The 13,967-nt window shown below is 36.6% G+C and overlaps 2 protein-coding genes across 2 annotated transcripts; one reads left to right on the plus strand and one right to left on the minus strand.

Moving 5' to 3' along the window:
- Window positions 1–8: 8 nt before the first annotated feature.
- On the minus strand, window positions 9–9,938 carry LOC107784770 (uncharacterized). The gene is made up of 15 exons (XM_016605949.2): window positions 9,605–9,938; window positions 8,904–9,149; window positions 8,228–8,352; window positions 7,877–8,087; window positions 7,560–7,685; window positions 7,237–7,493; window positions 6,607–6,714; window positions 2,492–2,633; window positions 2,237–2,402; window positions 1,858–2,015; window positions 1,441–1,764; window positions 1,210–1,284; window positions 1,003–1,072; window positions 740–897; window positions 9–493 (listed from the first exon to the last, which is right to left on the minus strand). Exons 1-15 carry the CDS (start codon window positions 9,869–9,871, stop codon window positions 344–346), a joined length of 2,583 nt encoding a protein of 860 aa, XP_016461435.2. The 5' UTR covers window positions 9,872–9,938; the 3' UTR covers window positions 9–343.
- LOC107784771 (uncharacterized) lies at window positions 4,578–5,549 on the plus strand. The gene is made up of 2 exons (XM_016605950.2): window positions 4,578–5,225; window positions 5,313–5,549. The coding sequence occupies exons 1-2, from the start codon at window positions 4,712–4,714 to the stop codon at window positions 5,414–5,416; spliced, it is 618 nt and encodes a 205-aa protein (XP_016461436.2). The 5' UTR covers window positions 4,578–4,711; the 3' UTR covers window positions 5,417–5,549.
- Window positions 9,939–13,967: the final 4,029 nt, after the last annotated feature.

Below are 13,967 nucleotides of genomic sequence, written 5' to 3' on the forward strand. Positions count from 1 at the left end.
GGAGATGATGCTGGAAAGTTTCAAGACCCTAAAATACAGCAAGAACCTTAATAGACCATGAAAATATGATACATGTCAAAAGGTGTAAAATTAATAGACTGGGGGAGAGTTGGGAAAGGAGTAGGCTTTGGTGAGATATTCTAGGTGTAGCTCTTTGGTGGGATGATAAAAGTAAAAGAGCTCCGAAGTCCAAACCGGCTCAGACATACTTTTGCATAGATTACATGGTACAAATGGCTTTGCTTGTATTGTTCTTCTCTTGATACACACTTGCATAAATCATCCAGAGTTAGACTTCGACACGAAAGTCTACTTCAAAGAGCTCTGCATGTACTGGTTTCACTCACAACTGGGAAACATGATTAGTTTCATTTAGGAAGAGACAGCCGAAGATATAGTTGTAGAAATCTTTTCCTTTAACAGTTTCTCCTCCACCAACAACAGCTTCAGTATCGTATTTGACTGCCCTCCCACAGTCAGGGCAGTAGGTAATCTGCATCCAAAAGATATGCATCTGGCTTTAGAGTTCATTGCAGATTGAGCCTAACGAGAGGGTCATTTCCCGTCTCACTAAGATGACAATGACACCGAAAAATAGCAAGCAATTAAATCCATAACCATATTTACAGAAGCAAAGATAAGCAAAGATGGTCAGTGACAAAGTCATGCTTTGAGCAGTTACATTTCAGAAACTACCAAAATCGGAAAATGCTATAATAGAGGTAATTTGCAGTCATACCTCCAATAATTTAGGCTGAAAATGGCAATCAAGCATGACATCAACCCCATACATTGCCCTAGATTTGCTATGATGCATTTCTGGATGCACAACAGCAGCTGCTTCAAAAGCCGATGTAATCATCCTTCTAATCCTTGAATGGATATCCAACCAGTTAACTGCAACAAAGTCAAGAGAGTGAGACTAGTACTTAAATCACTATGTCCTCCTAAATCCACAATAAACTGACAGGAGGAAATCGACGTATTGAAAAATACCCTCACCCTTATGTTCCTTCTCAAATTCTTTCACAAAATCTGGTGTATTCATATGGTTTAACCTGCCTCTGTAGTTCTACAGGAGAATATTACGTTAAATGTCAAGAAACTGAGTCAAGGAATGAAATCATGCAATTACATCAAATAAAATACTCAAATTAATTATGAAGCAGCAAAATCAACAAATAGTGGAGACAAGTAATCAGTACTTACCATAACAGTGAAATGAGTCTCGTATTCATCAAAGCTATGTTTCTCCAAAGTGTATGTGTTGTTTGCCAATCTTACCTGAACGGAAAATAGAAACTCAATTAGCCAGAGACGAGAAAACAATTTCTAGAAAGGCATTTTATATGTATAACATAAAGTATCATAGTGAAACAGTTCTCTTTCCAACTTCTCGACCACTAAGAGAACACCTACACCAATGAAATATGCACATACCCAGAAAACTTCTGCAAGGAAGATCTCCAGGGGATTCATACTGCGAACCAAAACAATATAGCGGAGATCAAATTTTCTCCCTTTAAATAGAGCAGGATGCTCAATGTACTTCTGACAGATTTTTGGGCCAGTTTCCATGAGACGGATAATAGCAGATAAATTGCTAGTTATTGTCGTATCAATAGTTCTTGCCATGTTCCATGGCTTCAAGATCCACAAATTGTCTAGTTTTTCTCTTTCACGTTGGTGAAAATCTCCAATAAGTTGAGTTAGCTGTGTCTCAAGATTATAAGTTGGCTGAAGCCATTCGACCAATCCATGAGCCTGTTAAGAAAGTGGACTAAATTTAGCATCAGCATTCTGCATAAAGAACAAGTGCTCAACCACTGAATATAAACACATGAAATCTATGATGACCTTCTGAATAGTTTCCGCTAAATGATGTTTCATAACAAGGCAAGCCTCAAATGGAAATTGATTTATATACTGTTCATCATTTAGTCCTGCTGCCTTCTTTGTCTCCTCATCTATCTGCATGCTTGTCCATATAATGTCTGCATCTTTGGGCTCAGTTGCTATAAAACCCACCAGTAATGTGAAGTTAATATATGTAGAGTCTTGAGCAAATAAAATGTTCATAAAATTGAACTCAAACAACCAGTACACACTTTCTTGACTGTAAGCAAAATGACAGTGCATGAACATTAACGACCAAGTCCAGACAGTGAAAGCGAAACAGAAACAGTCAACAATCTAATAAAAAGGAAATTACAGTGGCATCAGAAAAAAGACATACTGATAACAAACTCAGGACGAGTCAGATATTCTTCCACTGGAGGTATGTCAGTGTACACGCGTAAAGCACTTCCATCACCATGACACAGGCTATTTGTAACTGATGACCCCTGTACTGGGCTGACAAATTTGTTTGATTGCAACTTATTCTTGTATTTTTCATATTCCTGAAGAATAATGGAAACCAAATTTCATGTTGAACATCTATATTCAGTTGACAAGATGAACAATCAAATCTGAATAAGTAAATACATACTTTGATAAAATAGTTTCTTGGTGTATGGAACCAAGCAGTTAGGCGAGCAGATCGCTGCTTCTCTTCCCCAATACCAAATAGATAATCACGAGTGCACTCATCACCTTCTCGAACATCGTCAATTGGCCAAATAATTGAGTAACTAAAATCATTTAAAAATTAGTGAAGTTTCATAAATATATGGAAGTTTGCAAAGTTAAAGTTTAAATGCATAATAACTTCATCAGAGAAGCAGAAGAAGGGCATATGCCAACTATGTTTTAATTCCCTTATCAGGCTTTACATTGGAAAAGGCCCTTCAGCCTTCAGCCATAGAGGAGACTATGAGAAGGATAATATTCCAATATCCCTTGAGTAGCATATGTTGTTTTTCCACAATGGATCTTATTTACACGCTAAGGCAGTGTTAAAAAAGCAACCGCTTCCTCGCTTTAAGCGAGAAGCGAAGCGGAGCGATGGGTTGGTCGCTACCCCAACTAAAAGCGGCTCAGGTACAGAAAAGCAACCGCTTCTCTCTAAAAAGCGGGAAGTGGTGAAGCTGTCGGGAGCGGAAGAAGCGATCGCTTCTTGAATTAAAAGGCCCGAACAAGTCTTTTTCAATTAAAAGACCCAAATCGTTGAGTCTTCTGTTTTAGACACTTCTTCAGCAGCAAACTAGGGTTCTAAACCAGCCTTTTCTTCCTCAAAAAACTAGCGATTTCTTCCTCACATGAAGCAACGATCTGTTCAAGCAAACTAGGGTTCTTCTTCTTCTTCTTCAACATTACAACAACAGCTTTCAAGTTTCAACAGGTATGTTTTTATTTTCACTCTTCTTCTTCTTCTTCTTTTTCTTTCTAAACGTCCAAAAAGCGTCGAAATGCTGGCGAATTTTTTTCAGAAAAATTCTGCCCCGTTTCTGCCCAAATTCAGCCCAGATTCTGCCCAATTATATATTTTTTATTCTTAGTTCTTATTGCCTTTCTTATGTGTTATGTAGTTGATATTTTAATGGCGCCAAAAGAAGATGGGAAAGACCCGACTTGGGTTTACTTTGCAAGAGTTAGCGAGACCAACAAGATGGCCATTAGATGTCTTTTTTGTGATAAGATTACAAATGGAGGAATCTATCGTGAAAAAGCGCATCTAATCGGTGGTGATCCAAATGTCGCATCTTGTCCTAAAGTTCCGGGGCATGTGAAGGAAAAATTGAAAGCATATCTTCAAAAAAAGAAAGAGTTAAAGACTCAAATGATTCATGAACAAGAACTTTATAATCTTGATGATGATGATGATGAAACAGAAGAAGGTGACAATGCTTCGTCGCTTCCATCAAAATCACAAAAGCGGGAAAGGATGCTTCCACCAATGTCTTCTAGTTGTGGATCTACTGGCAAGACCAAAGGTCCTATGGATTGTTACTTCCAGCAAAAATCTGGAGATAAGGGAGGAAAAAGTGGTAATCCTCAAGTTGATGCAAAAGCGATTTTGAGGGACCGTGCAGTTACCATTTTTGCCCGGTGAATGTATGATGCAAGTCTTCCTTTTAATTGTGTTAATTATACCGACACTTTTGCTGCTTTTATTGAGGCCGTAGACCAATATGGCCCAGGAATGAAGCCTCCACCTTGTTATGAAGTTAGTGGGCCATATCTAAAAAAAGAGGTGGCAGAAGTGAACAAAATCGTGGAGGAGCACAAAGTAGAATGGAACAAGTTTGGTTGTTCCATTATGATGGATAAGTGGACAGCGAGAAATGGAAAAATGATCATCAATATCTTGGTGAATTCTCCTAAGGGAAGCCTGTTTCTTGAGTCCGTTGATGCAAGCGACTCTTCGACTGATTCAACCAAAATGTACTCCTTGTTCAAGAGTACAATAGACTCTATTGGAGCAGAAAATGTTGTTCAAGTTGTCACGGACAACGCCAGTGAAAATGTTAAAGCTGGTGAGATGATGTCTGCTTGCTATCGGCATATCTATTGGACTCCATGTACAGCACATTCTGTTAATTTGATCTTCGGTGATATTTTCAAGGAAAGACCCTTCAGTACTGTCTTTAATCAGGCAATTACAGTGCATTCCTATATTGTTCAAAGGCCTTTGTTATTGAACATGATGAAGAGATTCACTAAACAAAGAAGCTTGGTGAAACCTGCAAAGACAAGATTTGCTACTGCTTTCTTGACTTTGGCTAGGATGTATGAGCAAAAAGTAATTTGAAGAAGTTGTTTGTTTCAGATGAGTACACTAGCAGTGCCTACGGAAGGGAAGCTCGAGGGAGAGAATCTGCAGATATTATACTCTCCTTCATTCTGGAACAATGTGGTTCATGCATTGAAGATTGGTGGTCCTTTAGTTAAAGTGCTTCGTTTGGTGGATGAGGAGAAAAGACCACCAATGGGCTACTTGTACGAAGCAATTGATAGGGCAAAAGAGGCTATTCAAGCCTCTTTTAGTGATCAAAGAAAATACAAAAGAGTCTTTGAGATCATAGATAAAAGGTGGGATAGTAAGCTTCATAGCCCTTTGCATGCAGCCGGACTTGTTTTGAACCCGGAACTGTTTTATGACAATGAAGAGAGGATTCTAGGAGATGAACCCTTGTGGAATGGATACTATGAATGCATTGACAAGTTGATACCTGCAGAATCCGTGCAAGATAAAATCACAGAGCAATTTAGTATTTATAGGAATGCTGAACAATTTTTTGAAAAAAACATGGCCATTAGACAAAGAAAGACGAAGTCACCAGGTGAGCGAGTGCTTATATGTTGTTTTATAGTTAACAAGTTATTTCTTTATTAATATTATGTTTTGAAAATTTGTTCTACTTCTACAGTTGAATGGTGGAAGCAATATGGTCATTCCACTCCAGATTTACAAAAGTTTGCCATCAAGGTTCTAAGTCTAACATGTAGCTTATCCGGGTGTGAAAGGAATTGAAGCGTGTTTGAGCATGCAAGAACTAATAAGAAAGATTTAGTATATTGAGATAATTAAATTATATCTCAATTGTCCTAATCTTACAAATTACTTATTATTTGCTGATTCATACCAAAAAGAGGAACAAACTAACCTTGAAGCGTCTCAATGATCTAGTCTTCATTAAGTACAATCGAACATTGAGGCGTCGTTACAACGCTCGCAATGTAATTGATCCAATTAGTTTGGACAACATCGATGATGCTAATGAATGGCTTGGAGTCCCGGAAGATCATGCAGATGAAGAAGTATTTGAGGATACTTCTGATATCACTTGGGGTGATGTTGCGGAGGCGCGTGGAATTGGGGAGAGGATTTATGGTTTGAGGGGGAGTACCTCAACTTCAAGTTCACAGAGGAAGGGAAAACAGGCAGCTACTTTGTCCCTAGTTGATGAAGAAGATGAAGTTAAAGAAGATGACAAGCAATATAATAATGATAGTGGAATACAAGAATTTGACAATCTTGTAGAAGAATAGGATGCTCATTTTGTGCTTTAATTGATGCTACTTTTGACAATCTTGTAGAAGAATGGGATGCTCATTTTGTGCGTTAATTGATGCTACTCTTTAGTTTTTTAATTCAAGTATTGAACATTTGCTTACAATTACATGTGTTGTCTATGCCGTATTTATTTTAATTTTTTTTTTAAATTCCGCTTCACTTCAAAAAAGCGGGCGCTTCGTTTCTCGCTTCTCGCGAAATGGGGGTTGTCGTTTTTCCTCGCTTCACGCTATTTTTAACAATGCGCTAAGGTTTTCCCAAGGAGAGTTACTTAGCAACAAACTTTTTCCTCAAATCCACCTACTTTAATTGGAACAAAGGAAAAATAAGTGACACGTTATTTGCTGTTTAAACAAAAAAGTAAAGCCAACATTTTGGATATGTATCTATTCAGAAAAGTATAATAAAAAGGGATATACAATCTGAGCACTTTAGAGATTTATTCACAAAAAGGGTAAAGCCTGAAGCCTGGGTACAAGAGGTATATGCAGCTACAAATCCCAAGTAGTCATCTAAACAAGATTTCTTGTGTACTCCAATATATACAAAAAGTGTCTTTTCTGTAATGGATATACAAAAAGTCGTTTAAAAAAGAACATCCGAATATGTAAGCAAGAAAGCAGGTAAACGTAGTTTAAGAAGAGAACCTCACAGCTGATGCCAAATTACCCTCCGGCATGTAGAGAAAAGGAGATACTCTAAAGTTTGGCTTGTCGCTGTGGCGCAAAGCAGAACCAAATTCATCCATTACATACCTATGAGCACAAACAAACATGTTGATAAAAGGATAATACGCATATAAGCTTGAGTTCAGAAAACATTGTTCAGAATCACAAAAGCATTGTATCATATCATTATAGTCCAGCAACTTTGGCACAATCAAGTTGAAAAACTTCTTAGTTGCAATAGCAACTCTCACCAATTTAGTCAAAGAGTCAAGTTAAACATTTTACAAAATAGACAGAGGGATTCTGATCACATTTTTTAAATTCCAATTGCTAAAAGTCCAATAGTCTAATTTTACACTCCTAGAATTCCTCCAACTTCAGCTCACAGAAAAATGTGCTATTTTTTTTAGATCCTGTAGAGTCTACAGATGCAATCTTCAGAACCAAGCTAGAGAAAACAAGAAGCCCAAAGCTTCAAGATGCTGAGAATGCCTATTAAACCGAACTATTCATGTTGCTTAGACGGATGTGTAAGGGAAGAAGGACATCACATGGAGATATCAACTTTGAGGATAATCAAATGAAATGGTAAATTTCTAGCTTGCATACCATACAGAGGTTTCATCAATCTTTTCTTCATCTGCAAGTCTATATGTCATTAAGTACAACCACATAGCATTTATCACACGATCTTCTAGAGGGTCTCCGGCAGCCCATTCAGGAAGGCGTGGTTGCAACATTGAATCGACCACAGACTTCCCAGACTCCAATATTTTGGATGTGTTTACTCCATTTAGGAGAGAAAGATTAGGTAGGGCTTCAACAATTTCAGCAGCGCTTTCTCCTAAAGGCCCAGGAATATCAACCTGTTCCATAGTTTATATAAAATCATTATGTGCTCACACTAAAGCGGAAGTAGTTAAAAGAGGTACCTCCAGAGAATCCACGCAACTGAATCCTTTAAGAAGCTGCAATAAATCACTAAGAGAATTCTGGTCCAATGGATTTCCACGTAGATTTAAGTAAGAAAGAGATGGGATATCATCAGGATTAAATGCCTGAGAAAACCAAGCAGCATAAACAGGAAAAGATTAGAAGGATGAGGAGCAACCACTACATCCATAAAAGACAGCCATAGTTTCACATTATCTCAAAGAATCTTAATATTCTTTGGGGGGGAGGAGAGAGAATTTCATGATAAATTCAAAGCACCTTTATTTGGAAAGGTAAACGTAGGAATAGGCCTCACCTTGTTTATCAGATTGTGAATAGACCTGTTACTAAGGTCTAGAGATGTCACACTCTCCAAAGGATGATCTCTTTGATGGGCAAAGCCTGCATTTTCTTTGTCATAGATTCCACCACAAAATCCTAATGCCCACTCTCCATAGTTAGATGTGAACTTTGAGTTGCAAATTTCCAAACCAGGGCAACCCTGAATGATTGCAGTTTCTGAATTACTATCCAAAGAAGAAAAGGAAGAAGCATCAAATACTGCTCAAGCTTGCCAATAAGGAAATTGCTATCCGAGCATCAATTACTATTCCAAAAAAAACTCACTGCTTCATTAGACCTAGTTACAGAGCTCTTGGCAACCTACCTACGCTCCAAAATTGGATTATTGTTCAGCCAGAGAGCTTTAAGATTTTTGAGTCGGGTAACTTCCTTGGCAACAATCTCAACATCCTTCAGATTGTTGCTGCACAGGCTCAGTGCCAGTAAATTCTGATGCAAGAAAATTGAAAATTAACAAATATAAGTAAAATAAAGCAGCTAGTCAACATTATTAAAAAGTGTGACAAGAAACATAGTGAAAAGCCCAAACCCCACTTGTGGAAACTCACTTGGTTTGTTGTTGTTGTAACAAACATAGTGAAAAGCACCAATGCACTAGAGGTGACTCATTGCATACATTTTTTGCCCCTATAAGATAGCTAGAAGTTGAAGCTTCTAACACACTAATTTAAAAGATCTTCCATTATATGCATAATAAAAATTTCATAAAGAAATCTAGGCTAGCTATTATGTACAAGAAACCGCAGCTTGCATCTCTCATGCATAGGGAAGGTGGGAAGAATCCTAACGCAAAGTAAGGCCATTAAAGGGAACTACTTCTCCACGGATAAAACTCATGCTATCACAGGCACATTTAAGCAAGCTTGCACAAGAACAGGGTGTGCAATTCCGAGTCCCGAGGATCTACTTTGTTCCTATTTCTTTTTAGTTTCTAATTGATCAGGTTGATATCACAATTTAGAGCTATAAGGGAAACGTACAGGAAATTTATTAGGCAAATCAAGAGATAGAAGCATGTCATCATCAATGTCAAGTTCCTCAAGCTCCAACCACCTCATAGTATCATCCCCGCCTTCTTTTATTTCTCTCTGCACTATTTCCACGGCACTCGGTTTAATACTATCCTCTTCGCCTGCATCGCCCTCTACATCACCTGCTTCCTCAGCTGCACTATCTACACACATTAATGCAGCCATTCTTTCTGCTAAACCTGGAACTTCACACAACTGCATTATGAAATTTAAGGAAAAATACAAAAATTAATCGCAAATAACTGAAAGCATCGCCAATGAAATAACATCTACTTCATCACCAATTTTCCAGGGTTAACTTGACACATGCTCACTAAACTTTACTTGTTGTATCAGTAGTCATAAAAGTATTTGTTGTCTCAGTAAAATCAAAAAAAAAAAAAAAAAACTTCATGTTGTAACAGTAAAGTCAAAAACTATTTTTTGTATATCACAAAATTATTTTCTGTCACATTACAGTCACTGAACTTTACTTGTAACAGTTATATTACAAACTATTTTTTGTTACATTAAAGTCACTGAACTTTACCTGTTATGTAATGTATATAGTGTTTACGTATGTTTATCACTTCATTTTCATGTATTTGACTTATGCAATGTATATATGTGCGTAAATTACTCCTATTTGAGAGAGAAAACAGTTTTAAAACCTGCTTATAAGCATCGGGGAGGCGAAAAGTCCAAGCGTGATCAACAAGAAAGAGATTTGAGTGCTTTGGCATGAAATTAGAAGTGAAAAGCAGCCTTCTTTGGCGGCCATCTTCGAACGGCTCAATCTGAAAAAAGTGGCCGCCGTCGAAAGTATCAGAGGAGAGCTTCTGAAAGAGAAGCTTGTGAAGTGACTGCGGGATTCCGGCGGCCGCTAAGAGTACGCCGTGGACTTTAACGAAGTCGTGGTAGGATTGAATTCTGCTCATTTCTGCTGAGTTTGTTTGAGGGGAAGCTCTGTGGACAACGCAAAAAGGGTTTACAGGGTTTTAGATGACAAGGCGCTGTTTGGGTTCGTCTTATTCTTCCCGATAAAATGACAAAAATACCCACCTATGTTTGAGAGTAGGTTAAAATTAGTTCCTTAAATATATTCTTGAGCACATTAGATCCTTTAAATTTTTAAAAAGTATTGTTGGTCCCTAGTCACATATTTAACAAACTTTAACTATTACGACGATTGTGGGAATAAAAATTCTTATTAGGAAAAACAGAAACATTCTTATCAAATTCAAGAAACTGTAATATCAAAAGCAAAATCAAAAACCACAAATAGACCAAAAATAGCATAATATGAAAATCTAATTTTTTGAAGTACATGTGCCCATTAAATTGAAAAGTACTTCTCCCGATTTTTTTTGTATGTGAGACTTGAACTCGAGACTATATGGGTCAAAATATACTTCTAGAATATAAGTCAAAATGACATCGGTAAAGCATCTCCGGGTCGCCATGTGTAGAAGTGATCTAATCAACAATGAAGGTCGTGGTTGAAGAGTCATCAAGGGATCACGACCGAGGTCGAGCACCCTTGACAGAGTTATAACGACTAGTTTCAAGATAGGACACAAAAGAGAATATTCTAGTTGATATTCTCTGTACTTGTATTGTTAGGGTTTTAAGGAACATGCTCCCTATAAATAGAGACATGATGATAGGGGACATGTGATATTCATTTGTGAAATACACTTTGACTTTAAAGGAGAGAATCAGATCTTATTGTAAGGACATAAACACAACATTTTCGCTAAGATTCTTGTCTACACTTTTTCATCAGATTCGAGAATAACTCACATATTCAAAGGATTATCCATCACTCATCATTGTCAGAAAGAACATTCACTGATTATATCCTTTCTTAGATGGCTCATTCATTCTATTTAATTAAATGTTATTTATTGCTATTCATCAATATTTACTGCTAGGTTATTTCCTTTGACTTCTTAAGTATTGGTTGTATGTTGCCATTGCTATTAAAATATATCTACGTAATATTTATTGTACTTCTGAGAACTTGATCGTTGGAATATTATTGTTAACTAATATTAACCCTCATTTACACAAATTTAATTAGTTGAACCAAGATTTATATTTTTTGGTCAAATAATTTGGTGCTGTCTGTGGGGACTTCTTAGCTAAATATTTAGTTTCCTCTAGATCTACAATTAACGCAAGTCACTAACATCTAAAATCTCGAGATCTCTTTTCTTTGTATGTACAAAACCCTACATGGCAGGTAGATAAGGAGAAGGACAAAAATAACAAGTGATTTTCCTAGCAACCTCATGAATGTTATCAATGAAAGTTGCGAAATAGTAGGCGTAGATGTGACGCCCAACGCTCCCCTTAGGCGTGACAGGTCGCCTCTCCCACGCTGCAGTATAACAAAACCCAGTGAAAAAGGAGCATCCATGTCTGCAAAAGAAGGGACGCCCCCTGGTGATACCCAATTTTGCCCTCAGATTGTTATAAAGGTCATATATGCTTTTAAAATATTATTCCTGCACCATCACCAATTTACAAGAGTCATACAAGTATTTTCTATAATTTTAAAGCTTTAAAATTGATATCTTGCATTTAAATTATTTGAATATATATTAATTACCCATTTAAATTATTTAATCATCCAAATGTATTATTTGTATCAACATATAGGTTTCATAATATTTTTTACTTTATTTTATATAGTTATATTTACATTTTTGGCTATTTATACAATTTTACAATAATAGCTTATATACAATGCATAATTACATTTGTTATATTATTCATGCTAAATATTTTTATAAATATTAAGTTATTATTTTTTATCATTTTATATGCACAAGTAATATTTTATTAATTAATTATTTTTATAAATTATTTTAAAAAAAAATCGTGTATTTAATTATTAGCCAAATATAGGGCTAATTTTCGGACCAAAACCTTGGCCCAATATCCTTTAACCCAGCACTAGCAGCTCATTACCCTATACTCATCTCCTGACCCAGCCCACTTTCCTTTGATCATGGCCGTTGATCTCAGATGATCAACGGCCCACAATAACCTTCCCAATTTCGTTATATCGAGTTTCCGTACAAAGAGGGGCAGCTGTGAGCACGTGATTTTTGCCTTACGAAAACTACTCCAAAATAAATCGAAAAATAAAATAAATTTCTTTTACTGTGTAATTTTTTAATTTGCGTGGTGTTAAATATTTGTTTTATGTCCGTAAATGTTTACTTTGTCATAATAAAATGAAAATTAAAATAAAATACATGTTGCATGCATATAGGATTTAATTATGCATTTGAAAGATAATTTAAATAAAATCACAAAAATATGCATTCATTCTATTTTAAATATGTTACTGTGTGATTAATGTTTTGACTATGTGTTAAATAGTTGTTATAAAGTAATTAATATTTTTGTGTAAGGTTAAAATTGTTTTATAATTTTTTTTAATGATAAATAATAAAATAAAATAAAATAAGTTGTAAATAAAAAATTGGACCTGGATTAAAATCCAGGCCCAAATCAAATTACCCTCCCCACAGCCCAATCCAAATAGCCTGTCCGGTCCAATTTACACAAGCCAAAACGACAGCGTTTGGTCGCCCTCATCAAAGGCCGTTGGATCAAAGCCAACCAACGGCTGAGATCCCACAAACCTTAACCCATAGCCTTTACCCGACCCAATGACCCGATCCAGGCTGACCCTGAACTTAGACCAAACGACAACGTTTGGTTAAGTGGATTGATCTCAACCGTGAATCTTAATTGATCCAACGGATGAGATCAATCCACCCCACCCCTATTTAAGGATCAAACCCCTACCCCGGCCCCTAACTTAACACCCCCCCCCCTCCTCTCACTGTTCATCGTCTTCCCAAACACACCCCTAACCCTAGCCGCCCTAGAATCCCACCGCCTGAAACCCGGCGGTATCAACGCCGCCGGTCACCAAAATAACACCCTAGACTCCTCACCACTTCCTCTACACAGATCTAACCTTAGTTTCCTTCGAATCAGACCCCAACTCTTCGAATATTAAATCGAAGGTGGGTCTGAAAACTCAAACCTTTCCAATGGCTTCCAAAATAACACCATAGTACCCCCTAGCATGCCTCGTTATGGATCTGAAGTTTGTTTGGCTCGAATCATTTCCGAGCTTCTCGAATCTTCTTTTGAAGATTCGGACCAAACAAGAACAAACTCAGATTCCTCCCAAATTAACACCAAATGACCTTTAGGCTTCCCTCACCCTTGTGCCATATTTGGTTTCCCTCGAATCTACCCAGAAGTGTTCGGATTTAAAAGCCAAGGTCTGAAACCCTAAATTTTCCAACCTTGGCATCTTTTTCACTTCAGACGAAAGATTGAGGTTTAATCGACCTTAGTCAAAGTATTTTCAGTAGAAAATACTTCGACTAAGGTCTGTTTGATTTCAAACAAAGTCCAAATCCAAGTTGAGTTGAGTCCGGTTGAATTTGAAGGTTCGGAGGTAATTTTCTGTTTCTTATGTGTATTCTACATGTATTCTATGTTCGTTTCATTAGTTTGTTTAAATTTTTATACTTTTCTAGTTCATTCTGTTATACTGTCTCCTACCCGTCTACTTGATTCTAAATGTAAATTGTTTCTGTTGGTTGTGATTATTCACAATGTAAGTAATCGACTCGATTAAGTTCGTCGATTAGTTATATTATGAATTCTCATTTATGACAATGCTGATTGAAACAGTCTGCTTCTATTGTTTTAGACTGATTATGGACAAATGTTGTAAATAGTCAACTGATTAATACTCGTCAATTAAATCATGTTTGTTTGCAAATCAGTAAATTCAAATGTATGATGTGTATATATTGTTTTCTGAACAGGGCATTGTCAGTATATTGACAATGCTCCTGTGTATGTTTGATATTGATTCAATGTTTAAGTCCAGTCTGAATTGTTATAATGATTTCAGTGATATGTTGTTATGTTGTTAGTTTTGAATTCAGTGTGATTTTACAAGTGTTGATTAAATGTAATTGTGTTAGAAAG

The sequence above is a fragment of the Nicotiana tabacum genome, chromosome 10, assembly GCF_000715075.1.
Source record: "Nicotiana tabacum cultivar K326 chromosome 10, ASM71507v2, whole genome shotgun sequence".
Taxonomy (NCBI): domain Eukaryota; kingdom Viridiplantae; phylum Streptophyta; class Magnoliopsida; order Solanales; family Solanaceae; genus Nicotiana; species Nicotiana tabacum.

What these genes read in the sequence shown, in the direction of transcription:
- LOC107784771 (XM_016605950.2), top strand. Translation starts at nt 4,712, where the DNA reads ATGAGTACACTAGCAGTGCCTACGGAAGGGAAGCTCGAGGGAGAGAAT. An exon ending in AAGAAAGACGAAGTCACCAG is followed by an intron (nt 5,226 to 5,312) that starts GTGAGCGAGTGC and finishes CTACTTCTACAG; the next exon opens with TTGAATGGTGGAAGCAATAT.
- LOC107784770 (XM_016605949.2), bottom strand. Translation starts at nt 9,871, where the DNA reads ATGAGCAGAATTCAATCCTACCACGACTTCGTTAAAGTCCACGGCGTA. An exon ending in ATTTGCCTAATAAATTTCCT is followed by an intron (nt 8,353 to 8,903) that starts GTACGTTTCCCT and finishes TTCTTGCATCAG; the next exon opens with AATTTACTGGCACTGAGCCT. An exon ending in TCGTCCTGAGTTTGTTATCA is followed by an intron (nt 2,016 to 2,236) that starts GTATGTCTTTTT and finishes TGGGTTTTATAG; the next exon opens with CAACTGAGCCCAAAGATGCA.